We start from the raw sequence: 27,737 nt of genomic DNA, 5'->3' as shown, positions 1-27,737 counted from the left end.
TGCTATTCCTGTGTAACACCTAAAGGGTTAACAAACCTTTTGAATGTCATTTTGAATACTTTGAGGTAGCGCAGTTTTTATAATGGGGTCATTTGTGGGGCATTTCTAATATGAAGGTCCTTCAAATCCACTTCAAAACTGAACTGGTCCTTGAAAAATTTCCGATTTTGAAAATTTTGTGAAAAATTGGAAAATTGCTGCTGAACTTTGAAGCCCTCTGATGTCTTCCAAAAGTAAAAACACGTCAACTTCATGATGTAAACATAAAGTAGACATATTGTATATGTGAATCAATATATAATGTATTTGGAATATCCATTTTCCTTACAAGCAGAGAGCTTCAAAGTTAAATAAAATACAACATTTTCAATTTTTTCATCAAATTTTGGAATATTTCACCAAGAAATGATGCAAGTATCAACACAATTTTACCACTAACATAAAGTAGAATATGTCACGAAAAAACAATCTCGGAATCAGAATGAAAGGTAAAAGCATCCCAGAGTTATTAATGCTTAAAGTGACAGTGGTCAGATGTGCAAAAAACGCTCTGGTCCTTAAGTCTCAGCATTTGTCAATATTGGAAAATGTAGCAGCGCTAGTTGGTGCATTATACTGCCATAATGTTATAGTTTCCTAACCTGGGTACCTCCAGCTGTTGCAAAACTACAACTCCCAGCATGACTGGACAGCGGAAGGCTGGGAGTTGTAGTTTTGCAACAGCTGGATGCACCCTGACTGGGAGGATACACTGTTATAGACAGTTGCGTTGTAGCCAGTTACGCCTCCAGATGGCAGCTTAGTTTCTAGCACAGATGAGATTTCCTCTGGTTCTACAGTAAAGGATATGACTCTCAGACCTCTATGATGCTTACGATGGAGAGGACGGTAAGACGAGAGCTGCTTACAGCTTGAAACCTCTTTTCGCTTTATAATTGCTATTTTTTTTATTCGCCATTATAATTCTGCGTTTGTAATTTTGTGATATAAGGAAACAGATCGATGCCCAGGTGAGCTACGGAAATATGTACAAACCGGATGGGAACTGATGTGAGAATTTATTCACATGACAAAGCAAAAACCAATAGGGCGGATTTGTCGTTGAACTAAAATAATATATTTTTTATTATTATTGTTTATTATATCTATATTGGTAGTATCAAATCAAAAAGGGAAAAACCTGGAATCTGAATATTGTATATATATATATATATATATATATATATATATATATATATATATATATATTATCATTTTTTTTATCAGTATTTTTTAATTTATTTATGAATTTCTTGTTCAGACTGTGAGAAATGTTTTATTTTTCTTATCAAATCATGTAGTACAGGATTAAGAGTTTTTTTTTTCCCAATTTCTGTTTATTGGCAATGATCTATTCTAGCAGGGTATTTAAATGATGGAGGATCAGCACGTGCTGTATACCCGCGTTCTACCTCTAACCACATTCGTGCACGTGTCAGGACTCCTAGTGATTGAGAGGGAACATACATTTATAACCTGTCCAATTTATAAATGTCCTTTGTGGGGAAATGCCAAGAATAAGGAAAATAAAAACATATTTAAAATATTTAAAAAAATAGATATAAAAAATAAATAATAATAGAAAATATTAAAAATAATATATATATTTTTGGTATATGTATATTTTTATGTATTATATTTTTTATATATTATATTTTTATTACATATATATATATATATATATATAAAATAAAAATATAATATATAAAAAATATAATATATAAAAATATACATATAACAAAAATAGGTTTATATAGTTAAAATATACTGAAAAAAACATACTAAATAATAATACTAATAAAATAAAAAATACTAAATAGTAATAAATAAATATTAATATATATGTAATAAAAATATAATATATAAAAAATATAATATATAAAAATATACATATAACAAAAATAAATGATATAGTTAAATTATACAAAAAAATACATACTAAATAATAATACTAATAAAATAAAAAAAATACTAAATAGTAATAAATTAATATTAATATATGTAATAAAAATATAATATATTAAAAATATAATATATAAAAATATACATATAACAAAAATAATTGATATAGTTAAATTATACAAAAAAATACATACTAAATAATAATACTAATAAAATAAAAAATACTAAATAGTAATAAAAAATATTATTATTATTAATAATAATAACAACAATAATAATAATTAATAAAATACAAGAAAACTGTTCATATCTTATGGGACTAAAGTACAAAGAATCCTGAATCCTAAAAAGATTAGAGATGAGCGAAGTTACAGTAAATTCGATTCGTCACGAACTTCTCGGCTCGGCAGTTGATGGCTTTTCCTGCGTAAATTAGTTCAGCCTTCAGGTGCTCCGGTGGGCTGGAAAAGGTGGATACATTCCTAGGAAAGAGTCTCCTAGGACTGTATCCACCTTTTCCAGCCCACCGGAGCACCGGAAAGCTGAACTAATTTATGCAGGAAAAGAAGTCAACTGCTGAGCCGAGAAGTTCGTGACGAATCGAATTTACTGTAAATTCGCTCATCTCTATAACAGATTGTCAGCAGAACAAAAGACCACCTGGCAATCCTCTATTCTGTGATTTTATGTGTAATGAGCTTCTATCGGGGTATTTAAATGATGGAGGATCAGCACGTGCAGTTTACCCGGGCGCCGCTGCGTTCAATCTCTTTCTAACCACGTGAATGTGTCAGGACTTCAAGTGACTGAGAGGGACCATACAAATGTGAATTAAAAAAATATAAAAAAGTAAAAGAAAGTAATTAATGATAATAATATTATTATTATTATTGTTATTATTATTATTATTATTATTATTAATAATAATAACTACTAATGCTAATAAAATAAAAATACAAAATAATACTTATAAATATTAAATATTTATAATGTTAATCATTATAGGTAAATAATAATACTAATAAAATAAAAAATACTAAATAGTAATAAATAAATATTAGTATTATTATGAATAAAATACCAAAAAATTTTTCATATCTTATGGGAGTAAAGTATAAAGAATCATAGAAGATTATGAGCAGAAAAAAGACCACCTGGCAATCCTCTATTCTGTGATATTGTATGTAATGTGGCCCTATTGGGGTATTCAATGATGGAGGATCAGCACTTTTAACCACGACCGTGCACGTGTCAGGACTTGGATCTCCCGTTCTAGTGGTTGAGGGGGCCCATACATTTATAACACATCCTATGTATACATTTTCTTTTTGGGAAAACATAAAATAATGTAAATAAATACATAATAATAATAATAATAATAATAATAATAATAATAAAAAAAACTAATAATATGTAATAAATAATAATAATGAATAAATAATAATTCCTATGTATAATGCTAATAACAATTAAACAATATATAATACTAAGTACCGTATTTTTCGCCCTATAGGACGCACCGGCGTATAAGACGCACCCAATTTTTAGGGGCAAAATCTAAAAAAATAAAGATTTTGAACCCAATAGTGGTCTTCAACCTGCGGACCTCCAGATGTTGCAAAACTACAACTCCCAGCATGCCCGGACAGCCGTTGGCTGTCCGGGCATGCTGGGAGTTGTAGTTTTGCAACATCTGGAGGTGCGCAGATTGAAAACCACTGCATAGGAGGTAATACTCACGTGTCCCCGCCGCTCCGGACCCGTCACCGCTGTCCTGGATGTCGCTCCATCGCTGTCCCCGTCGCTCTGGAACGTCTCTGCTGCCGGCCGGGTATCCTCGCTCTCCGTCGCCGCCATCACATCGTTATGCACGCCTATGCACGTACGCGACGACGTGATTGCGAGGAAGGAGAGCGCCGGCCATACAGGGGATCCCTGAACGGAGAAGACACCGAGGAGGCAGGTAAGGTCCCTCCCGGTGTCCTGTAAGCACTAACCCAGCTATTCAGTCGGTCTGTTCGGGACCGCAGCGGTGAAATCGACTGAACAGCCGGGTTAGTGTCACTTTCCCTTCAGACGCGGCGGTCAGCTTTGTTCGCCGCGTCTGAAGGGTTAATACAGGGCATCACCGCGATCGGTGATATCCTGTATTAGCCGCGGGTCCCGGCCGTTGATGGCCGCAGGGACCGCCGCGATAGGGGTGTATTCGCCGTATAAGACGCACCGACTTTTTCCCCCCAGTTTTGGGGAAGAAAAAGTGCGTCTTATACGGCAAAAAATACGGTAATAAGAAGAAGAACAATAACAATAATAATTAAAAATAAAATAAAAATACAAGAATAATGTTCATATCTTATAGACTGAAGTTTAAAGGGGTGTTCTAGGAAAAAACTTTCTTTTTTTTTTTTTATATCAGCTGGCTCCAGAAAGTTAAACAGATTTTTAAATTACTTCTATTAAAAAATCTTAATCCTTTCAATAATTATCAGCTGCTGAAGTTGAGTTGTTCTTTTCTGTCTGGCAACAGTGCTCTCTGCTGACATCTCTGCTTGTCTCGGGAAACTGCACAGAGTAGAAGAGGTTTGCTATGGGGATTTGCTTCTAAACTGGGCGGTTCCCGAGACGGTGTTATCAGAGAGAACTTATACAGAAAAGAACAACTCAACTTCAGTAGCTCATAAGTACTGAAAGGATTAAGATTTTTTAATAGAAGGAATTAACAAATCTGTTTAACTTTCTGGAGCCAGTTGATATATAAAACAAAGTTTTTTTCCCCTGGATAACCCCTTTAAAGAATCACAGAAGATTGCCAGCAGAAAAAAAAGACCCCCATGTCTACCTTGTCCACCCCTTTATCGTTAACATATATTTATGATTTATTTCCCATGCAGGTTTACATTCACTTATTGTGCATTTACCAACCTCAGTTCTTGTGTTTAGTTCCTTATTAAAATCACTTCCCTCCTGAATCATATTTAAAATGAAGATGTCATAAAAAAATTACCTATTGTATCAATCAGGTTTTTATGTTTAACTATTAATTATTTTTCAAGAATTTTTGGGGAATTTTCCAATTCTTCAATAGGAAATTTCCAAATTTTCTATTTTACTATTTATACTTTAAAAGGACAAGACTGTTGAAAAGTGATCTGTACAGAATTACAGTGAAAGGTAACAACAGCAGATAGAGCAGACAGTAGATGATGCTCACAGCTCCCCCTCCCCCTCCCTGTAGTGTACAGGATTTCTAATAAATAATACATTTGCATTATTTAAATCAGTTAGAATATTTATAATTGAATGTACAGCATTCACAATACAAAGATTATCAAAATAACTTCTAATGTTGTTTGTAATTTTTAGTTTTTGTTTTTCTTTATTATTCTTATTATTTTGGTCCATGGTCATACTATATTAATATTCATAGCAATTTCTCCATATCACCTCAACTGAGAAGATTCCCTGGGATGGATTCTTAGCCCCTTTACATTATACAGTATATAGTGGCCATTTTCTTTCAGAATACACAATAGCCCCACCCCTCATGACGTCACACCCCGCCCCCCTCAATGCAAGTCTATGGGAGGGGGCGTGACGGCTGCCACGCCCCCTCCTATAGACTTGCATTGAGGGGGCGGGCGTGACATCGTAAGGGGGGGGGGGGCGAGGCTATGACGTCACGAGCTCCCGGCGCTGGCTCCAGCATTTGGAACAGTTTGTTCGAAAACGCTGAGCAGCGGAGTACCCCTTTAAATGGAAACAAAGACACAGTGTGAACCTAGCCTTACTATTATTATTATTATCCCCACCCATCTGGTTCCTGGGGTTTGGAACATTATTCAATATTTATTTAATCGAACATTAATAAAAATCGATCAGAATGTGTTCATATTTATTTATATAAACAATAACAATGATAATTTATTATCGTCATCATCAATTCATCATAATTATATAAACAATAACAAAACAAAAAATAGCATTATAATTAGAAATCTTCCTTAGTGGACACTTCCCAATAGTGGAAGTTTTTTTTATTCCCCCGCAGAGTCCCATAAGACTTAAAGGGGTTATCCAGGAAAAAACTTTTTATATATATATATATATATATCAACTGGCTCCAGAAAGTTAAACAGATTTGTAAATTACTTCTATAATTTTTTTTTTTTATCTTTTCAGTACTTATGAGCTGCTGAAGTTGAGTTGTTCTTTTCTGTCTAGGTCCTCTCTGATAACACGGGTCTCCGGGAACCGCCCAGTTTAGAAGCAAATCCCCATAGCAAACCTCTTCTACTCTGTGCAGTTCCCGAGACAAGCAGAGATGTCAGCAGAGAGCACTGTTGCCAGACAGAAAAGGACAACTCAACTTCAGCAGCTGATAATTATTGAAAGGATTACGATTTTTTAATAGAAGTGATTTGCAAATCTGTTTAACTTTCTGGAGCCAGTTGATATAAGAAAGAAAAAAAAAGTTTTTCCCTGGAATACCCCTTTAATGTATTTTCACCCTCCGAATAGGGGACACACCCAATAGCGGACACACCCAAAGAGGGAACAAAACACCCCCCTGTTTAAACAGCTGTCTCCTGCTTCTGTACATTTGCCGGCCACATGATTCACCCCCCTCTGATCTCACAATGTCATTTTATCACCCTCTGTGCAAATTCTTAACTCCCTCTGTACCAACCCCCGTGCCATTTTATCCCCCTTGGACCATTTCTTTCCCCCCTTAATCCCCCTGTGCCAAATCATCCCCCTTACCCCTAGTGCCTTATCACTTTTCCCCTTCCCTTCTCTTCTTGCCTGATCAGCAGCTCTCAGCTCTTAGCGGATTTGAAGTTCTCCTGACGTCCTCTGTGCTGCACTTACTGAGAGCAGCGGCTGTGGGCAGTGACATCAGGAGCGTCACTTATCACTGCAGGCTGCTGCCGCTGCTCTCATTGAGTACAGCACAGAGGATGTTATAAGAACCCGCTGAGAGCCCCTGCACCTGAGCCTGCTGGCCAAATAAAAAGAACAATAGGGTGAGGAAGGAAGGGGAAAAATGATGTGGCACAAGGGTTAAAGGAGGGACAATTTGGCACAGGGGGAATAAAGTGGCACAGGGGATAAAGGGGGAATAAAATGGCACAGGGGGGATGAAATGGCACAGGGGGGTGGTAAAGAGGGGGGATTTACACAGAGAGTAATAAAAGGGGGAATGAAATGGCACGGGGGGATCAAGGGGAAATGATGTGGAACAGGGGGTAAGGGGGGGATGATTTGGCACAGGGGGGATGATTTTGCACAGGGGGAATAAAGTGGCACAGGCAAATAAAGGGGGAATGAAATGGCACAGGTGGGGATCAAGGGGAAAAAATGTTGCACAGGGGGTTCAAGGGGGCAGGAATGAAGTGGCATTGGAGGGATTAAAAGAGTAGTCCAGTGGTTACCCAGTGGTGAACAACTTATCCCCTATCCTAAGGATAGGGGATAAGTTGCAGATCGCGGGGGGTCCGACTGCTGGGGCCCCCTGCGATCTCCTGTACGCAGCCCCGACAGCCTGCGGGAAGGGGGCGTGTCGACCTCTGCACGAAGCGGCGGCTGACACGCCCCCTCAATACAACTCTATGTCAGTGCCGAAGCGCTGCCTTCGGCAATTTCCGGCTCTGCCATTGAGATGTATTGATGGGGCGTGTCAGCCGCCGTTTCGTGTGGGGGTCGACACCCGCTATCTGGCCGGAGAGCCTGGCCCCCGTACAGAGAGATCGCAGGGGGCCCCAGCGGTCGGACCCCCCGCGATCTCAAACTTATCCCCAATCCTTAGGATAGGGGATACGTTTTTCACCACTGGACTACCCCTTTAAGAGGGGGAATAAAATGGCATGGGGGGATGAAATAGTACAGGGAGGTGATAAGGGACGATTAAACAGAGATTCTACTGTAAATATCACTATTTATTGTGTTTTATAGATAATTACACTCTGAAGTGAGTACAGGACAGTATTCGGTCATTTAGTAAGATTTTTTAGCCCTTTTTTTCCCCAATAGGGGACCTCTCTCAATAGCGGACACTTTTTTCTGGCTCCAGAAAGTTAAACAGATTTGTAAATTACTTCTATAATTTTTTTTTTTTATCTTTTCAGTACTTATGAGCTGCTGAAGTTGAGTTGTTCTTTTCTGTCTAGGTCCTCTCTGATAACACGGGTCTCCGGGAACCGCCCAGTTTAGAAGCAAATCCCCATAGCAAACCTCTTCTACTCTGTGCAGTTCCCGAGACAAGCAGAGATGTCAGCAGAGAGCACTGTTGCCAGACAGAAAAGGACAACTCAACTTCAGCAGCTGATAATTATTGAAAGGATTACGATTTTTTAATAGAAGTGATTTGCAAATCTGTTTAACTTTCTGGAGCCAGTTGATATAAGAAAGAAAAAAAAAGTTTTTCCCTGGAATACCCCTTTAATGTATTTTCACCCTCCGAATAGGGGACACACCCAATAGCGGACACACCCAAAGAGGGAACAAAACACCCCCCTGTTTAAACAGCTGTCTCCTGCTTCTGTACATTTGCCGGCCACATGATTCACCCCCCTCTGATCTCACAATGTCATTTTATCACCCTCTGTGCAAATTCTTAACTCCCTCTGTACCAACCCCCGTGCCATTTTATCCCCCTTGGACCATTTCTTTCCCCCCTTAATCCCCCTGTGCCAAATCATCCCCCTTACCCCTAGTGCCTTATCACTTTTCCCCTTCCCTTCTCTTCTTGCCTGATCAGCAGCTCTCAGCTCTTAGCGGATTTGAAGTTCTCCTGACGTCCTCTGTGCTGCACTTACTGAGAGCAGCGGCTGTGGGCACTGACATCAGGAGCGTCACTTATCACTGCAGGCTGCTGCCGCTGCTCTCATTGAGTACAGCACAGAGGATGTTATAAGAACCCGCTGAGAGCCCCTGCACCTGAGCCTGCTGGCCAAATAAAAAGAACAATAGGGTGAGGAAGGAAGGGGAAAAATGATGTGGCACAAGGGTTAAAGGAGGGACAATTTGGCACAGGGGGAATAAAGTGGCACAGGGGATAAAGGGGGAATAAAATGGCACAGGGGGGATGAAATGGCACAGGGGGGTGGTAAAGAGGGGGGATTTACACAGAGAGTAATAAAAGGGGGAATGAAATGGCACGGGGGGATCAAGGGGAAATGATGTGGAACAGGGGGTAAGGGGGGGATGATTTGGCACAGGGGGGATGATTTTGCACAGGGGGAATAAAGTGGCACAGGCAAATAAAGGGGGAATGAAATGGCACAGGTGGGGATCAAGGGGAAAAAATGTTGCACAGGGGGTTCAAGGGGGCAGGAATGAAGTGGCATTGGAGGGATTAAAAGAGTAGTCCAGTGGTTACCCAGTGGTGAACAACTTATCCCCTATCCTAAGGATAGGGGATAAGTTGCAGATCGCGGGGGGTCCGACTGCTGGGGCCCCCTGCGATCTCCTGTACGCAGCCCCGACAGCCTGCGGGAAGGGGGCGTGTCGACCTCTGCACGAAGCGGCGGCTGACACGCCCCCTCAATACAACTCTATGTCAGAGCCGAAGCGCTGCCTTCGGCAATTTCCGGCTCTGCCATTGAGATGTATTGAGGGGGCGTGTCAGCCGCCGTTTCGTGTGGGGGTCGACACCCGCTATCTGGCCGGAGAGCCTGGCCCCCGTACAGAGAGATCGCAGGGGGCCCCAGCGGTCGGACCCCCCGCGATCTCAAACTTATCCCCTATCCTTAGGATAGGGGATACGTTTTTCACCACTGGACTACCCCTTTAAGAGGGGGAATAAAATGGCATGGGGGGATGAAATAGTACAGGGAGGTGATAAGGGACGATTAAACAGAGATTCTACTGTAAATATCACTATTTATTGTGTTTTATAGATAATTACACTCTGAAGTGAGTACAGGACAGTATTCGGTCATTTAGTAAGATTTTTTAGCCCTTTTTTTCCCCAATAGGGGACCTCTCTCAATAGCGGACACTTTTTTCCCTGTGAGTGTCCGCTATTGGGAAATTTTGCTGTAGTATCATTATTAATATTATTGAATATAAATATTTCTTAAAAAGTAAGTAATAAACCACTATTCCTGCTATAAATATGTAGGCAAATGTTTATAATAATAACAATAGTAATAATAAGTGATGGATCATTCTTTGGCTGCAGCCTGTTCTATTCTGTGTGCTTGCCTGATGGACAGTTAAATCATACTTTACCATGCCGTTGTTCTGGCAACAGGATGTTTAACACACCAGAGTAATCTTTGCAGCCTGAGACTAACACAATCAGGAGATCTACCGGAAGTCCCTAGACTTGCATGGGACTTTTGTTTTTCTCTCGGGCTGCAGAGATTGTCTGTATAAGAACATCCTTAAAGGGGTATTCCAGGAATATTTTTTTACTTGACTTTGCTACAGGGCCTGAAAAGTTAGTGTAGTTCATAATATAGTGTCTGTACCTGTATGTGACGGTTTTCTCACAATTCTTCTGTGATTTTTCACCCCAATATTTCTTTTTAACAGCATACAAAATGACTGTTGTCTGAGATTTTTCCCAGGTTGCAATGCGGCCGAGACCTGACCTCACTAGTCAGCTGATGACAGGGAGCCTGTCTGCTTCAATGGGTGGAGCAATCGCTTGGTGGGAGAGAGATCAATCTGCAACTAATGCAACAGCTGTAGGCACCCTGGTTGAAAACCACAGGTCTTTTGAATGGATGCAGCTCATTTATGTTTCAATGGGTGGGGTGGCTGATGTGTGGGAGGGAGGAAAATGGAATTGTGGGATTTGTAGTCAAAAAAAGATTTGTAGTCAAACAGGAAATACCAGTTCACAAAAAGCTAGCCACCGTGTTATGGTAATCTCACAACATAGCCATTTAGCCACAATACAAGTGCAGATCCTTCCTAAGCATGTCCATTACTGTCTGCCAGGTACCTACTAAAATCATCTTATGGTGGATAAACCCTTTAAGCTGTACAATTATTTTTATTTTTTTTACAAATTTTTTATTAAAATTTTTTTTTTAGATAAATAGATATTAGATAGATTGATAGAGACCCATTTGTGAAATAAAAAAGTACAGTAAAGTTATATTATGTAATAAATCACAGTCAGTTAATCTGGAAGCAGTGTAAAGCAGCTTTATCGCCCTTGTTGTGTTACTATTTGGCAATGATAATGTTGTACTCTATACGGATTGTACTATTTGTGGAATACATTTCCTGCCCCGTTTCCCTTGGCAGCATAGACATTATCTTTTAGGTTCAAACTCGAGAATAAACCAAACAAAGATATTTCCTTTACAATCTGAACCTTATAAATGTTTACTGGGCTATATATATATATATATATATATATATATATATATATATATATATATTATACACATGGACATCGAGTCGGGGCGCTGGCACCGGGCATCTAATGGTGATGGTATGGTATTTACTAGATTAGTAAACTGGTCCACCAAATGAAAGGTCACTCCTTTAGTGAGTTCAGACTGTAATATAGCCAACCACAACAGTGCCCAGATGGTCCAGCAGAGCTTACACTCAATAAAAGAGACAAGCACTTGTTCTGTATGTCTGGATGATGGGTACACAGTCTTATTTCCCCTGGTGGGCTTGAGGTGGTTCAGTCGGGCCCTGTCAGGTCATGGATTAATTTCTATGATGATTCTGTATCTAGATGTATATTTTACAGGCTATTTAATCATTTTTTTCTTTCTTTCAGGGAACGTGCATATTTATTGCCTGGCTTCTCCATATAGTTTGTATTACCAGTGGTTTAGGTAAGTCTCCTCAAAAGAAGACTCCTCATTTGCATGTTTTTAAACTTTAAAGGGGTACTCCTCCCTTAGACATCTTATCCCCTATCCAAAGGACACCAGCAGCGGGACCCCCACGATCTCCCTGCTTCGTTTAGAGCGTCGTGTGCAGCGCTGGAGCACTGGAGGATCATGACGTCGTGGCCGCGCCCCTCTAGTGACGTCACGACCACGCCCCCTCAATGCAAGTCTATGGGAGGGGGCGTGATGGCTGTCACGCCCCCTCCCATAGATTTGCATTGAGGGGGCATGGCTGTGACATCATGAGCCTCCCCCCAAAGTTCACTCCGTGCACCGGATGTCTGGGGTGCTGCAGCCGAGATTGCGGGGGGCCCCAGCAGCCGGACCCCCACGATCAGACATCTTATGCCCTATCCTTTGGATAGGGGATAAGATGTTTATAGGCAGAGTACCCCTTTAAATATCTGTTTCAATAGGTTTGATCATATGTATACTTTTTCAAGCAATTTATTGGCCTTTTATACAGTATGAGCTAAGTGCATAGGTTATGGACACCTTTGAAAAACATTTTGTTATTCTAGCTCTGTACTTAATGTGGACTAAAACATTTTCTCCACTTTCATGCGGTCATAAATCAGCTTAGAAATGTATTCAGGAGAGAAGAGAAAGGTTGAGAAGTGACCAGTCAGACAATTGCTTCTCTGATGGACTTTATTGATAACAGAAACCATAAAACACAAACAAAACTTTATTTTTTATTTTTTTTTAATAATCTTATTTGCCAGCAGTCTTGGTTATTTGAGTCTACAGCTTCAATACAGAGCTTCATGATTATATACTGTAAAACCTTGTGAATAGTATAAACGTATAGTCATGTGTCATTCCCTAGCATTCCCTCATCTTCTATGGGTTTAGAAGAAGAGTCTCTTATAAGAAGTAACAGCTGACTCTCTGCTGACAGCTAATACAGCTGTTCAAAAATCCAAATTTCTTCTAATTTACTTATCTATGGCTATTTTACAGATTAAAGGACATCTGCAGTGAAAAAAACCTATCCCCTATCCAGAGGATCTCCCAAATGGGGCCCTGGCATTGCTGCACTTTGTGCCGGCTAATGCCCGTAGCGTCGAGCTCACTGAGCTTGATGGACATGCCCCCCTCCATACAGCTCTATGGACGAGGTGGGGAGGCACTGCATCCCCGCCTCTCCCATAGAGATACATGGGGGGGGGGGGGGCGTGTCAGCCGCAACGACATGCTGCGACTGACACGCCTCCTGCAAGGGAGAGCCCTGACAATGCCTGGGCCCCCCTGCAGGAGATCGCAGGGGGTCCCAGCGTTCGGACCCCCAGCGATCAGACACTTATACCCTATCCTGTGGATAGGGGATAAGTTTTTTTCGCTGCAGATTTCCTTTAAGGGATATTCTTGTGAATACAGTATGTATTTTTCATGCTCTATGTTTGCTACACAGTAGCAACATTTGTACAAACATCATCTCAGGGACATTTACCTCTCATTAAAATAGCTCAAGCTGTTCACTAACACAACACGAATTAAAGGGGTTATCCACCATAAGGTGATTTTAGTAGTGCGTACCTGCCAGAACTGGGTATTTCCTGTTGAATTTCATTCTCTACACTACACATCCCATGGTTCCATAGATTGTAAGTATGAGGTCACTTTCCTCCCTCCCACACATCAGTGGGGTACCCATGGAAACACACCTGTGATCCCTTCAATGCAATACACCAGTGTTTCCTAACCAGGGTGCCTGCAGCTGTTGTAAAATGACACTCTCCCACCTAGCAGTCGCTCCACCCATTGAAGCAGGATAGTCTCCCTGTGATCACCTGACTAGTGATGTCAGGTCTCGATCCACTGTAACCTGGGAAATCCCGAGACCTGAGTAATTTTTTATGCTTTAAGAAATAAATAATGGGGCGAAAATTACAGAAGAATTGTGAGAAAACCGTCACACACAGGTACAGACACTATATTATGAACTACACTAACTTTACAGCCCCTGTAGCATAGTCAAATAAAAAAGACTCTGGAATTCCCCTTTAAAGTGCAAACTGTGCAACAGTTCTTTACGTGCAGCGATAACAGATGGTTCATGTACTAAAGAGTTAAAGGGGTACTCAGCTGCTCAGTGTTTGGAACAAACTGTTCCGAGCGCTGGAGACGGCATCGGGAGCTTGTGACATCATAGCCCCGCCCCCTCATGATGTCACACCCGTTCCCCTCAATGCAAGTCTTTGGGAGGGGGCATGAAGGCTGTCATGCCCCCTCCCATAGACTTGCATTGAAAGGGCGGGGCGTGACACCATGAGGGGGCGGGGCTATGATGTCACAAGCTCCCAACGCCAGCTCCAGCGCTCGGAACAGTTTGTGCCAAACACTGAGCAGCTGGGTACCCCTTTAACTCTTTACTACATGAACCATCTGTTATCACTGCACGTAAAGAACTGCACCTCCATATATGTGAACTGTTTGATGCTAAAAAAAACTAAGATTACCCCTCTGCACCCCCTGTGGACTCGTACTTCTTACTCCCAGTGCTTTAGCTTTATCTGCACCTGTGTAACATCAAGGTAAACCCAAATATCATCCGCCTGTCACATGTGTGCCCCAGAGGAAACAATGGACTGCCACCACCCAAACATAGGTGCAGCTCCCTACTACCAATGCCGTTTGTGCTGGAAAAGTTCCCCTCTGGGTCGGTTTTCCATGCGGCTACTATGACACCAGCAAAGCCAGTACCCTTTATCTTCAAATCTCAGTAGGCCCTTGGCATAACACCTGCACACCTCCCGGTGCCATGCTACAAAATTATATTTATTAGTGCTGGACCCTCACCTGATATTGCTAACTTTTTCTTAGAATTTGTCCCGTTTTTCATGGGGGGAATCTTTTTCTACATGATTATTAATCTACGCTGCTGCAGACACAGTTCTGGAGATCACCTTTTACAGATGCCCCAGTGACATAAAATATGACCCACTAAAGGGGTTTTCCATTATGAAAAGTCGTTTATCCATTAAGAGAACACTTTCTCTATATGTCCCTATTACAACATATGGTCATTGTTAAGGGGATCTCCTGCTCAGGAAGACCCCGCAGCAACTTCCTGCATGGAACCCAACAAACTGAGGGGTGAGTAATTTTTCTATCATTTTGTTACTCCATTCCCAGACTGTATGACATAAAAAAAAATAATAAATACTGAAACACCCCTTAAAGGGGTGCTCTGCTGGAAAACATCTTATCCCCTATCCAAAGAATCTCCACTGCTGCACCCCAGTCATCCGTGCACGGAGCAAACTCTGCTCCGTCCCAGATGACTGGTGACTACAGCTGCCACGCCCCCTCCATCAGTGGCGTTGCTAGGATTGGTGTCACAAAGTGCGGTAGAAAATTGTGTCACCCCATATCCCCCCAACCAAAGTATTTTTTGTAGACTGTTTTGATGAACGCCAGTGGTGTTAGTGCATTGTAGAGTACCGTTTCCACTATAATAATTAAATATACCAATTGAAAAGTAAGAAGAAAGCACTAAAGAAGTTTTAGCCATTTAAAACTACACCTCCCAGTATGACCTAAGCAGTGGTAAGGTTATGCTGGGAGTTGTTGTTTTATCCATCATTACTGCAGAACTTAAAAGGGACTCCAGCTGTGATGGGACATAGTGAGGAGAATACACAATGACATCAGTGACGTCTTCTCTATAGTGAGGAGATTACACAATGATATCAGTGACTATAGGTGACGTCTTCTCTATAGTGAGGAGAATACGCAATGATATCAGTGACTACAGGTGACCTCTTCTCTATAGTGAGGAGAATACACAATGATATCAGTGACTACAGGTGACGTCTTCTCCATAGTGAGGAGAATACACAATGATATCAGTGACTACAGGTGAAGTCTTCTCTATAGTGAGGAGAATGCACAATGATATCAGTGACGTCTTCTCGCTGTTGAGGAGATTACACAATAATATCGGTGACGTCTTCTCTATAGTGAGGAGAATACACAATAATATCAGTGATTACAGGTAACGTCTTCTCTATAGTGAGGAGAATACACAATGATATCAGTGATTACAGGTGACGTCTTCTCTATAGTGTGGAGAATACACAATGATATCAGTGACTGCAGGTGACGTCTTCTCTATAGTGAGGAGAATACACAATGATATCAGTGACTACAGGTGATGTATTCTTTATAGTGAGGAGAATACACAATGATATCAGTGACTACAGGTGACGTCTTTTCTATAGTGAGGAGAATATACAATGTCAGTGACTCCAGGTGACGTCTACTCTATAGTGAGGAGAATACACAATGATATCAGGGACGTCTTCTCTATAGAGAGGAGAATACACAATATCAGTGACTACAAGTGACGTCTTCTCTATAGTGAGGAGAATACACAATGATATCAGTGACTACAGGTGACGTCTTCTCTATAGTGAGGAGAATACACAATGATATCAGTGACTACAGGTGACGTCTTCTCTATAGTGAGGAGAATACACAATAATATCAGTGATTACAGGTGACTTCTTCTCTATAGTGAGGAGAATACAACCTGTGTGGCTGATGACTCGGACTGTATCGGGGAGTGGAGTCTAAGGTGCCGCTGGTCTTCGCCAGAGCCCACCCCAAGGCAGGATGGGCTTGCTGCGGCAGGCAACACCCAGGTCGCTACCCTTGACAGGGCTCGACCACACAGGTAGCTGGGCAAGGTAAGGAAGGACAAGGCAGTAGCATAATCAGATGTAGCAGAGGGTCATGGCAGGCGGCAAAGGCTAATAACGTAGCGGAAGGTCTGGATACATGGGTAAGGCTAACAGGCTATAAGGGTCGCGTAATCTCAGGCTAGGGGCACTGAAAATCCAGCAGGGAAGTGTGGGAGGTGCAGGGACTTCATAAAGTAATGTCAGGTGCGAACAGTAATTATGGGCGTACTGGCCCTTTAAATTTCAGATCTCCGGCGCTCTCGCGCGCCCTAGGAGACAGGTACGCATGCGCCGGGGCTGAGACACAAGAGAGGAGGCGGCAGCGGGACATGTTAAGTGACGGGCCGGGATTCCCATGCGGGCACATCCCGCGATGCGAATCCTGGCCCCGCCGGCAGACGGGGACACAGAGATTCTGCGCTCACGACCAGTGCTTGCGGCCGGAGCGCAAAGCGTAACAATACGCAATGATATCAGTGACTACAGGTGATGTCTTCTCTATAGTGAGAATACATAATGATATCAGTGACTGCAGGTGACGTCTTCTCTATAGTGAGGAGAATACACAATGATACCAGTGATTACAGGTGACGTCTTCTCTATAGTGAGGAGAATACACAATGATATCAGTGACTACAAGTGACGTCTTCTCTATAGTGAGGAGAATATACAATGATATTAGTGACTACAGGTGACGTCTTCTCTATAGTGAGGAGAATACACAATGATATCAGTGACTACAGGTGACGTCTTCTCTATAGTGAGGAGAATACACATTGATATCAGTGATTACAGGTGATGTCTTCTCTATAGTGAGAGGAATACACAATGATATCAGTGACTACAGGTGACGTCTTCTCTATAGTGAGGAGAATGTACAATAATTTCAGTGATTACAGGTGATGTCTTCTCTATAGTGAGGAGAATACACAATGATCAGTGACTACAAGTGACATCTTCTCCATAGTGAGGAGAATACACAATGATGTCAGTGATTACAGGTGTCGTCTTCTCTATGGTGAGGAGAATACACAATAATATCAGTGACTACAGGTGACATCTCTATAGTGAGGAGAATACACTATGATATCAGTGACTACAGGTGACGTCTTCTCTATAGTGAGGAGAATACACAATGATATCAGTGATTACAGGCGACGTCTTCTCTATAGTGAGGAAAATACACAATGATATCAGTGACGTCTTCTCTATAGTCTTTCCTTATCTAATTCAGCTAGTACATACCACCGGGAGCTTTTCAAGCTAAATTTTCACTCTGAAGAATGTGACGCCCAGATGATATTGGCGCCTCACTTCATCAGTGGATTATTATCATCCATATGAAAACAATAATTACTATTCCACTGCCACACCCTGTATCTTCTGAATATAATACTACCACACACTGTACCCTCTGAATTGAATATAATACTACCACACACTGTGCTCTCTGAATATAATACTACCACACACTGTATCCTCTGACTATAATACTACCACACACAGTGCCCTCTGAATATAATAATACCACACACTTCTCTGAATATAATACTGCCACACACTGTACCCTCTGAATATAATACTACCCCACACTGTATCCTCTGAATATAATGCTACCACACACTGTACTCTCTGAATATAATACTACCACACACTGCACTCTGAATATAATACTGCCACACACTGTATCCTCTGAATATAATACTGCCACACACTGCACTCTAAATATAATACTAATACACATTGGCCCTCATTTACTAAGAGTGGAATGTTTATTCTGGAGTGTTTTCAATATCACTCGTCTTTTTTTCAGGCTTATTTACTATTATGTCGCACATGTCGGTTATTTTTGTGTCGGACGTTTTTTTGTGTCGCACTAGTCACGATCTACTGCTATGGCCCGTAGGCCATAGCAGTAGATTGTGACCCCGGAGCAGTGGTCGGAACACTGAAGAGGGGCAATAAACAGGCATACAGCCTCGAGCCATACACTGTATATGGCTGAAGGCTGTATGTACTGCACCTAATGGGGGGGGGGGGAGAACTATACTGCACCTAATGTGGGGAACTGTACTGCATCTAATGTGGGGGAACAATACTGCACCTAATGTGGGGGAACTATAGTGCACCTAATGTTGGGGAACTATACTTCACGTAATGTGGGGGACTAAACTGCACGTAATGTGGGGAACTATACTGCACGTAATGTGGGGGAACTATACTGCACCTAATGTGGAGGAACTATACTGCACCTAATGTGGGGGAACTGTACAGTACCTAATGTGGGGGAACTATACTGCACCTAATGGGGGGGGGAGAACTATACTGCACCTAATGTGGGGAACTGTACTGCATCTAATGTGGGGGAACAATACTGCACCTAATGTGGGGGAACTATACTGCACCTAATGTTGGGGAACTATACTTCACGTAATGTGGGGGACTAAACTGCACGTAATGTGGGGAACTATACTGCACGTAATGTGGGGGAACTATACTGCACCTAATGTGGAGGAACTATACTGCACCTAATGTGGAGGAACTATACTGCACCTAATGTGGGGGAACTTTACTGCACCTAATCTGGGAGGAACTATACTGCAACTAATGTGGGGGAACTATACTGCTCCTAATGTGGAGGAACTATACTGCACCTAATGTGGGGGAACTATACTGCACCTAATGTGGGGGAACTTTACTGCACCTAATGTGGGGGGAACTATACTGCAACTAATGTGGGGGAACTATACTGCACCTAATGTGGGGGAACTATACTGCACCTAATGTGGGGGAACTGTATTGCACCTAATGTGGGGGAACTGTGCTGCACCTAATGTGGGGGAACTGTACAGCACCTAATGTGGGGGAACTATACTGCACCTAATGGGGGGGGGGGGAACTATACTGCACCTAATGTTGGGGAACTATACTTCACGTAATGTGGGGGACTAAACTGCACGTAATGTGGGGAACTATACTGCACGTAATGTGGGGGAACTATACTGCACCTAATGTGGAGGAACTATACTGCACCTAATGTGGAGGAACTATACTGCACCTAATGTGGGGGAACTTTACTGCACCTAATGTGGGAGGAACTATACTGCAACTAATGTGGGGGAACTATACTGCTCCTAATGTGGAGGAACTATACTGCACCTAATGTGGGGGAACTATACTGCACCTAATGTGGGGGAACTTTACTGCACCTAATGTGGGGGGAACTATACTGCAACTAATGTGGGGGAACTATACTGCACCTAATGTGGGGGAACTGTACTGCACTTAGTATGGGGGAACTGTGTTGCACCTAATGTGGGGGAACTGTACAGCACCTAATGTGGGGGAACTGTACAGCACCTAATGTGGGGGAACTGTACTGCACCTAATGTGTGTGTGGGGGGGGGGGGACTGTGCTGCACCTAATGCAGGGGAACTACAACCCCAAGCCCCCACATTACTGTGCATCGTGCTTCCCCAAGCCCTCACATTACTGTGCCTCATGTCTTCCCAAGTCCTCACATTACTGTGCCTCATGTCTCCCCAAGCCCCCACATTACTGTGCCTTATGTCTCCCCAAGCCCCCACATTACTGTGCCTCATGCCTCCCCAAGCCCCCACATTACTGTGCCTCATGTCTCCCCAAGCCCTCACATTACTGTGCCTCATGTCTCCCCAAGCCCCCACATTACTGTGCCTCATGCCTCCGCAAGCCCCCACATTACTGTGCCTCATGTCTCCCCAAGCCCTCACATTACTGTGCCTCATGTCTCTCCAAGCCCCCACATTACTGTGCCTCATCTCATGTCTCCCCAAGCCCCCACATTACTGTGCCTCATGTCTCCCCAAGCCCCCACATTACTGTGCTTCGTGTCTCCCCAAGCCCCCACATTACTGTGCCTCATGTCTCCCCAAGCCCCCACATTACTGTGCCTCATGCCTCCCCAAGCCCTCACATTACTGTGCCTCATGTCTTCCCAAGCCTCCACATTACTGTGCCTCATGCCTCCCCAAGCCCTCACATTACTGTGCCTCATGCCTCCCCAATCCCCCACATTACTGTGCCTCATCTCATGTCTCCCCAAGCCCCCACATTACTGTGCCTCATGTCTCCCCAAGCCCCCACATTACTGTGCTTCGTGTCTCCCCAAGCCCCCACATTACTGTGCCTCATGTCTCCCCAAGCCCCCACATTACTGTGCCTCATGCCTCCCCAAGCCCTCACATTACTGTGCCTCATGTCTCCCCAAGCCTCCACATTACTGTGCCTCTTGCCTCCCCAAGCCCTCACATTACTGTGCCTCATGCCTCCCCAATCCCCCACATTACTGTGCCTCGTGCTTCCCCAAGCCCCCACATTACTGTGCCTCATGTCTCCCCAAGCCCCCACATTACTGTGCCTCATGTCTCCCCAAGCCCCCACATTACTGTGCCTCATGCCTCCCCAAGCCCTCACATTACTGTGCCTCATGTCTTCCCAAGTTCTCACATTACTGTGCCTCATGTCTCCCCAAGTCCTCACATTACTGTGCCTCATGTCTCCCCAAGCCCCCACATTACTGTGCCTCATGTCTCCCCACTCAAGCCCTACACACACACACACACACACATAAAGCTCTTTATATGCACAGCTCTGCTACATGCACAGCACGCGCGCGCGCACACACACACACACGGCTCTGCTACATGTACTGCACACACACAGTTCTTTACATGCACTGCACACACACAGCTCTACTACATGCACTGCACACTGCTCTACAAGCACTGCACACACAACTCTCTACAAGCACTGCACACACAACTCTCTACAAGCACTGCACACACAGCTCTCTACAAGCACTGCACACACAGCTCTCTACAAGCACTGCACACACAGATCTCTACAAGCACTGCACACACAGCTCTCTACAAGCACTGCACACACAGCTCTCTACAAGCACTGCACACACAGCTCTCTACAAGCACTGCACACACAGCTCTCTACAAGCACTGCACACACAGCTCTCTACATGCATTGCACACACACAGCTCTTTTTTATTATTTACTAGTTTTAAAGACAAACTTTGGAACTTTTCTGTTTGAAAAAAGATGGGAAAAGAGGGGTAATTTGAAGTTTTTTATTAAGAGGCAATTTTTACACTTTTTTAACCCTCTTTGATCCACCCTTTCAGTGGTCTATTGGTTCAGCTTGTCTATGACAGACTGCACCAGTAGCTCAGTCATGGCATCCACAGAGCACCCACCAATTACGCACAGTGAACACTGCTTAAGTCTGAAAGTAGCATATCAACAGTTAATATCCAGAACAGAAGCAGCTGTTTACTGCTAAATGCAGCTGAAAGGCACGGGGTATGGAGTGGGCTCAGCTTACAATGACGAATATCCATCATGGATTATTAATGAGATTATTGCAGACATTGCCCTCTCTGTACACAGCGCAAGCTGAAAATGTCAGCCTTTGTGAGAGCTCTGTAGACAATTGAAAAATTATTTTCGAATTTCTTTAAGTGAATTACGAAATGTATCACTAAAGTCATTAAAAATATGTTTAATAAGTTGTTTTCTGCTGATAGATTCCTGTTAATGCATGTAAAAATACAAAGACCTTCACCCAAAAGACAATACGAAGATATTCACTCAAACTACAATACAAAGACCTTCACCCAAAAGACAATACAAAGACCCTCACCCTAAAGACAATACAAAGACCCTCACCCTAAAGACAATACAAAGACTCTCACCCTAAAGACTATACAAAGACCTTCACCCTAAAGACTATACAAAGATATTCACTCAAACTACAATACAAAGACCTTCACCCAAAAGACAATACAAAGACCTTCACTCAAACTACAATACAAAGACCTTCACCCAAAAGACAATACAAAGACCCTCACCCTAAAGACCATACAAAGACCTTCACCCAAACTACAATACAAAGACCTTCACCCAAAAGACAATACAAAGACCTTCACCCAAACTACAATACAAAGACCCTCACCCTAAAGACAATACAAAGACCTTCACCCCAAAAGACAATACAAAGACCTTCACCCAAACTAAAATACAAAGACATTCACCCAAACTACAATACAAAGACCTTCACTCAAACTACAATACAAAGACCTTCACTCAAACTACAATACATAGACATTCACCCAATGTATGGTCATACATAGACAATACAAAGACCTTCACTCAAACTACAATACAAAGCCATTCACCCAAAAAACAATATAAAGACCTTCACCCAAACTACAATACAAAGACCTTCATTCAGAATGCAATACAAAGACCTTCACCTAAACTACAATACAAAGACCTTCACCTAAACTACAATACAAAGACCTTCACCCAAAGGACAAGACAAAGACCTTCACCAAAAAGACAAAACAAAGACCTTCACTCAAAAGACTATACAAAGACCTTCACCCAAACTACAATACAAAGACCTTCACCCAAACTACAATACAAAGACCTTCACCCAAACTACAATGCAAAGACCTTCACCCAAACTACAATACAAGGATCTTCACCCAAAAGACAATACAAAGACCTTCACCCAAACTACAATACAAAGACCTTCACCCAAACTACAATACAAAGACCTTCACCCAAACTACAATACAAAGACCTTCACCCAAACTACAATACAAAGACCTTCACCCAAAAGACAATACAAAGACCTTTACCCAAACTACAATACAAAGACCCTCACCGTTAAGACAATACAAAGACCTTCACCCAAACTACAATTTAAAGACCCTCACCCAAAAGACAATACAAAGACCTTCACCCAAAAGACAATACAAAGACCTTGATCCAAAAGACAATACAAAGACCTTCACTCAAAAGATAATACAAAGACCTTCACCCCAACAAACAATACTAAGTCCTTCGCCCCAAACTACAATACAAAGACCATCTCCCAAAAGAATAAGAAGAGATGTTTTTGTTTATTTTTGCAGATGTGAAAACTGAAGTTGGCCAGATACAATATGGTGAAAATGTAACACTAAAGTGTATTTTACAATCACCCAATACGGCCACACAAGTGACGTGGTCAAAGGTTGTAGGAGACATGGAAACTTTTGTTGCCAACTATTCTTCCGATTCCAGGGCTGAAATCAGTGAAGGCTACAAGGATCGTCTATGGATCAGCACTACAAACCTAAATGAGACAGAGATCACAATTTCTAAAATTAGAATTATGGATGAAGGCTGCTACAAATGTACATTTAATTCTCTTACTAAAGGGACCAAAGAGGGAGAAGTGTGTCTTACTATTCCTGGTAAGATTTTCAACTTCAATGTATTTACATTTTGTTGCGCTATTATTGCTTGTTGTGAAAAGAAAATTAAAGGGTACCTTTCATAAAATGTTTTGATATATTATAGATTATTGTATTCAGAATAACTTTCCAATTGCATGTTATTAAAAAATATGCTTCTTTCTATTTAATTTTCCAGCCCTTTTTATAGATTTCAGACTCATGCTGTAGTCCTAAATCTCCGACTGCAGCCGGGACACAGACAAGCTCAGCTGGCAGCTCTGAATTTTCTCCTCTCTGTTTACAACTGAATGTGCAGAGAGAAGAAAGACCGGAGCTCAGATAGTAAAATGAATGAGGGCATGTAGTAAGGCAGAGTCAGGAGTATTCCCTGCTGTGCTATAAGCAGCGCTGAGCTTGTCTGTGTCCTGGCTGCAGTCTGAGATTTAGGACTCCAGCATGAGTCTGAAATCTATAAAAAGGGCTTGCGGCCAGGACTGGTAGGGAGACCTCTAGTGGTCATTTTTTCAAAGTGGAAAATTAAATAGAAAGAAGCATATTTTTTAATAACATGCAATTGGAAAGTTATTCTGCATACATTAATCTATAAAATATCAAAAAATTTTTGATGAAAGGTACCCTTTAAAAAAATAAGAAAAAACTACAACAAAAAACACTATTTTGCAAAGGGTTGTAATAGGCCCCCACAAATAGTCCTCTTAAGGGATAGAAGGTTCTTGCAAAGGATGGGGATCTATGACCTCCCTTCATAAAAGCTTATGGAGAGCCTGAATTGCTCCTGGCTTGGACATGGACTGTCCCCCCCATTGTCCAACATAGAGCATAAAATGCTGGTTGGCCGTCCAATATGGATAGGCTGGATTGGAGGGAGGTGAACAACCAGGAGACCACACCCACACATACTCTTAACCAAAAAGGTAAAAGGTAATGTTGTAGCTTAGTCCAATTCATGAGTGCCAAGAGTCTGAGGGACACTGTTTGTAGATGTAAGCAAAAAGGTACCAGCTCACCGCCCAGGCCCATATGTTGAAGTAAGTAAGCAAAGGATCAAACGCCAAACCGTCTCCATGGTTGCATACAGGTGGAATAGAAGGACAAGGTATCCAGCTGCCAAAAAGTAAGAGTAAAAGTCCAAAGTTTAATAGGTCAAGTCAAAAATGAAAATCATAAAGGGAGGAAGTACCTACAAACGATACAGTAACACCGACACATTTTTGAACCAACTGGTTCTAGTCATGGCCACAACTAAAAGCAACTGGTTTGAAAAGTGTCAGCGTTTCTGTATCAATCCCGTTTAAATCCTCATAGCTCATCCTTATGTATCGTCCTCATATCGTGACCTCAAATCCCAACCTCATATCTCGACCTCATATCCAATCCTCATATCTAATTCTTATCCTCATATCCCAACCTCATATTCTGACCTTCTATCCTGACCTCATATGTGGAATCCTTATCCTATCCTCACATCTTGTCCTCATATCCCAACCTCGCATCCCGTCCTCATATCCTGTCCTCATATCCCGACTTCATATGCCATCCTCATATCCCTTCCTCCTATCCTGTCTTCATATCCCGTCCTCATATCCCGTCCTCATATCCCATCCTCATATTCCATCCTCATATCCTGTCCTCATATCCCCACCTCATATCCCATCCTCATATCCCTTCCTACTATCTCATCCTCCTATCCTGTCCTCATGTCCCAACCTCATATCCTGTCCTCATATACCATCCTAATATCCTGTCCTCATATCCCATCCTCCCATCCTCATATCCCGTCCTCATATCCCGTCCTCCTATCCTGTCCCCATATCCTCACCTCATATACTGTCCTCATATCCTGTCATCATATCCTGTCCTCCTATCCCATCCTCATATCCCGTCGTCCTATCCAGTCCTCATATCCCGACCTCATAATGCATCCTCATATCCCGTCCTCATATCCTGTCCTCATATCCCGACCTCATATCCCAACCTTATATCCCAACCTCATATACCATCCTTATATCCTGTCCTCATATCCCGTCCTCATATCCCATCATTATATCCCATCCTCATATCCCGTCCTTATATCCTGTCCTCATATCTCGACCTCATATCCCATCCTCATAGCCCGACCTCATATCCTGTCCTCATATCTCGCCCTCATATCCCTTCCTCATATCCTGACCTCATATCTCGCCCTCATATCCCATCCTCATATCCCGACCTCATATCTCGACCTCATATCCCATCCTCATATCTCGACCTCATATCCCTTCCTCATATCTCGCCCTCATATCCCATCCTCATATCCCGACCTCACATCTCACCCTCATATGCCATCCTCATATCCCATCCTCATATCCCTTCCTCATGTCCTGTCCTCATATCCTGTCCTCATATCCCAACCTCATATCCTGTCCTCATATCCCATCCTCATATCCCAACCTCATATCCGTCCTTATATCCCAAACTCATATCCCATCCTCATATCCGTCCTTATATCTTGTCCTCATATCTAATCCTCATATCCCGACCTTATATCCGACCTCATATGCAGAATCCTTATCCCATTCTCACATGCCGTCCTCCTATCCCGTCCTCCTATCCCGTCCTCATATCCCGACCTCATATTCTGTCCTCATATCCCGTCCTTATATCCTGTCCTAATATCCCAACCTCATATCCCGTCCTCATTTCCTGTCCTCATATCTTGCCCTCACATCCCTTCCTCATATCCTGTCCTCATATCTTGCCCTCATATACCTTCCTCATATCCTGACCTCATATCTCGCGCTCATATCCCATCCTCATATCCCGACCTCATATCCCATCCTCATATCCGTCCTTATATCCTGTCCTCATATCTAATCCTCATATCCCAACCTTACATCTGACCTCATATGCAGAATCCTTATCCCATTCTCATATCCTGTTCTCATATCCCATCCTCCTATCCCGTCCTCATATCCCAACCTCATATCCTGTCCTCATATCCCAACCTCATATGCTGTCCTCCTATGCTGTCCTCATATTCTCACCTCATATCCCGTCCTAATATCCCGTCGTCCTATCCCGTCCTCGTATCCCGACCTCATATCGCATCCTCATATCCCGTCCGTCCTCATATCACATCCTCATATCCTGTCCTCATATCCTGACCTCATATCCCAACCTCATATCCCAACCACATATCCCGTCCTTATATCCTGTCCTCATATCTCGACCTCATATCCTGTCCTCATATCCCGTCCTCATATCCTGTCCTCATATCCTGTCCTGATATCTCGCCCTCATATCCCATCCTCATATCCCGACCTCATATCTCGACCTCATATCTCGCCCTCATATCCCATCCTCATATCCCGACCTCATATCCCATCCTCATGTCTCGCCCTCATATCCCATACTCATATCCCGGCCTCATATCCCATCCTCATGTCCTTTCCTCATATCTTGTCCTCATATCCCAACCTCATATCCGTCCTCATATCCCGATCCCATATCCCAACCTCATATCCGTCCTCATATCTCGCCCTCATATCCCATCCTCATATCCCATCCTCATATCCTGTCCTCATATCCCAACCTCATATCCGTCCTTATATCCCATCCTCTTATCCGTCCTTATATACTGTCCTCATATACTGTCCTCATATCTAATCCTCATATCCTGACCTTATATCCAACCTCATAAGCAGAATCCTTATCCCATTCTCATATCCCATCCTCATATCCCGTGCTCATATCCCATCCCCTACACTAACTATTCTCTGAAACTTTCTGCCAGACAGTCGGCGGGATGTTGAAAAGTCTACGATCAGGAGATGTACCAGAGGAAAAAACCCTTCCCTCGCAAATAGGTATAGGTTAGGGTTGATTTAACTCTAACTACACTTTTATTTGAGAGATAAGTAACATATGTTGAAATATCTCCAGTCATATGGAAGTTATGCTGGAA

General features: G+C 42.5%; 1 protein-coding gene across 1 annotated transcript in view; it reads left to right on the top strand.

Annotated features, from left to right (window-relative positions):
• Positions 1 to 818: 818 nt before the first annotated feature.
• LOC130358106 (nectin-3-like) overlaps positions 819 to 27,737 on the top strand; it is a 39,796-nt gene continuing 12,877 nt past the window's right edge. The window contains exons 1-3 of the mRNA XM_056560923.1: positions 819 to 888; positions 11,693 to 11,750; positions 23,468 to 23,791. Coding sequence (XP_056416898.1) covers positions 865 to 888; positions 11,693 to 11,750; positions 23,468 to 23,791 — 406 coding nt within the window. The 5' untranslated portion in view covers positions 819 to 864. The remainder of the gene's footprint in view (positions 889 to 11,692; positions 11,751 to 23,467; positions 23,792 to 27,737) is intronic.

This window comes from Hyla sarda, chromosome 2, assembly GCF_029499605.1.
Source record: "Hyla sarda isolate aHylSar1 chromosome 2, aHylSar1.hap1, whole genome shotgun sequence".
NCBI lineage: Eukaryota > Metazoa > Chordata > Amphibia > Anura > Hylidae > Hyla > Hyla sarda.
Note: the sequence above shows the minus strand (reverse complement) of the source record. Positions and strands in the feature narration are given on the sequence as shown.